The sequence below is a fragment of the Microtus ochrogaster genome, chromosome 1 (assembly GCF_000317375.1).
Source record: "Microtus ochrogaster isolate Prairie Vole_2 chromosome 1, MicOch1.0, whole genome shotgun sequence".
In the NCBI taxonomy this organism is placed as follows: Eukaryota; Metazoa; Chordata; class Mammalia; order Rodentia; family Cricetidae; genus Microtus; species Microtus ochrogaster.
Genome location: NC_022009.1, coordinates 50,370,498 through 50,371,412, shown reverse-complemented (window position 1 = coordinate 50,371,412; position 915 = coordinate 50,370,498). Strand labels below are relative to the sequence as shown.

The 915-nt window shown below is 43.3% G+C and overlaps 1 gene segment (V, D, J or C); it reads left to right on the top strand.

Annotated features, from left to right (window-relative positions):
* The first annotated feature begins 109 nt into the window (after positions 1 to 109).
* On the top strand, positions 110 to 573 carry LOC113455953. The segment is given in 2 exon segments: positions 110 to 155; positions 239 to 573. Coding segments are annotated over 2 exon segments (381 nt in total).
* The last annotated feature ends 342 nt before the right edge of the window (positions 574 to 915 follow it).

Sequence of the window (915 nt, the reverse complement as noted above, 5' to 3'; positions counted from 1 at the left end):
CACTGTTCATGAATATACAAATTACATGGTAGATATAGAGATGCACACACCCCAGAACAACATATGATCAGTGTCCTCTCCACAGTCACTGAGCACACAGGTTCTTACCATGGAGTGGAGCTGGATCACTCTCTTTCTCATGTCACTAACTATAGGTAAAGGGGCATTCCAGTTCCAAATCTGAAGAGGGAATAGGGGCAGAGGTGACAATGACTCCTAAACTGTCTTTTCTGTACAGGTGTCCACTCCCAGGTACAGCTGCAGCAGTCTGGGCCTGAGCTTGTGAGTCCTGGGACCTCAGTGAAATTGTCCTGCAGGGCCTCTGAACTTATGAGTTATCATAATATTCACTGTAAATATTATGTAAAGCAGAGTCCTGGCCAGGGCCTGGAGTGGATTGCGAGGATTTACCCTGCAGGTGGTAGTACTAACTACAATCAGAAATTCAGGGGCAAGGCCGCACTGACTGCAGACACATCCTCCAACACAGCCTACATGGAGCTCAGAAGCCTGACTTTGGAAGACTCTTCGATTTATTACTGTGCAAGACACAGTGTTGCAACCACATCCTGAGCGTGTCAGAAACCCTGGAGGAGCAGGAAGTTGCTCTGGGACTGAGATGACAGAGACGACTTGCCTGAAGATTTACATAGAAATAATCTTTCTGAGTGTCCATTTTCCTGCCTCCTCTCTATAAATAAAATGATGCTAATTGACCCCCATTTTCATGTTTCTGCATAATAAAACTGTAAAGAAAGGAAAACTGTGTTAATGCATAGTGACAGAATTATCTCTGGATTCGAAGAAACTTGAACTTTTTGGAGTTGCTTTGAATAAAGTATATATGAATTTTACTAGTAAAGTTCACATAAACAGCTTCTGACCAAACCAAAACTCCTCTCATAGTCTTGGGTA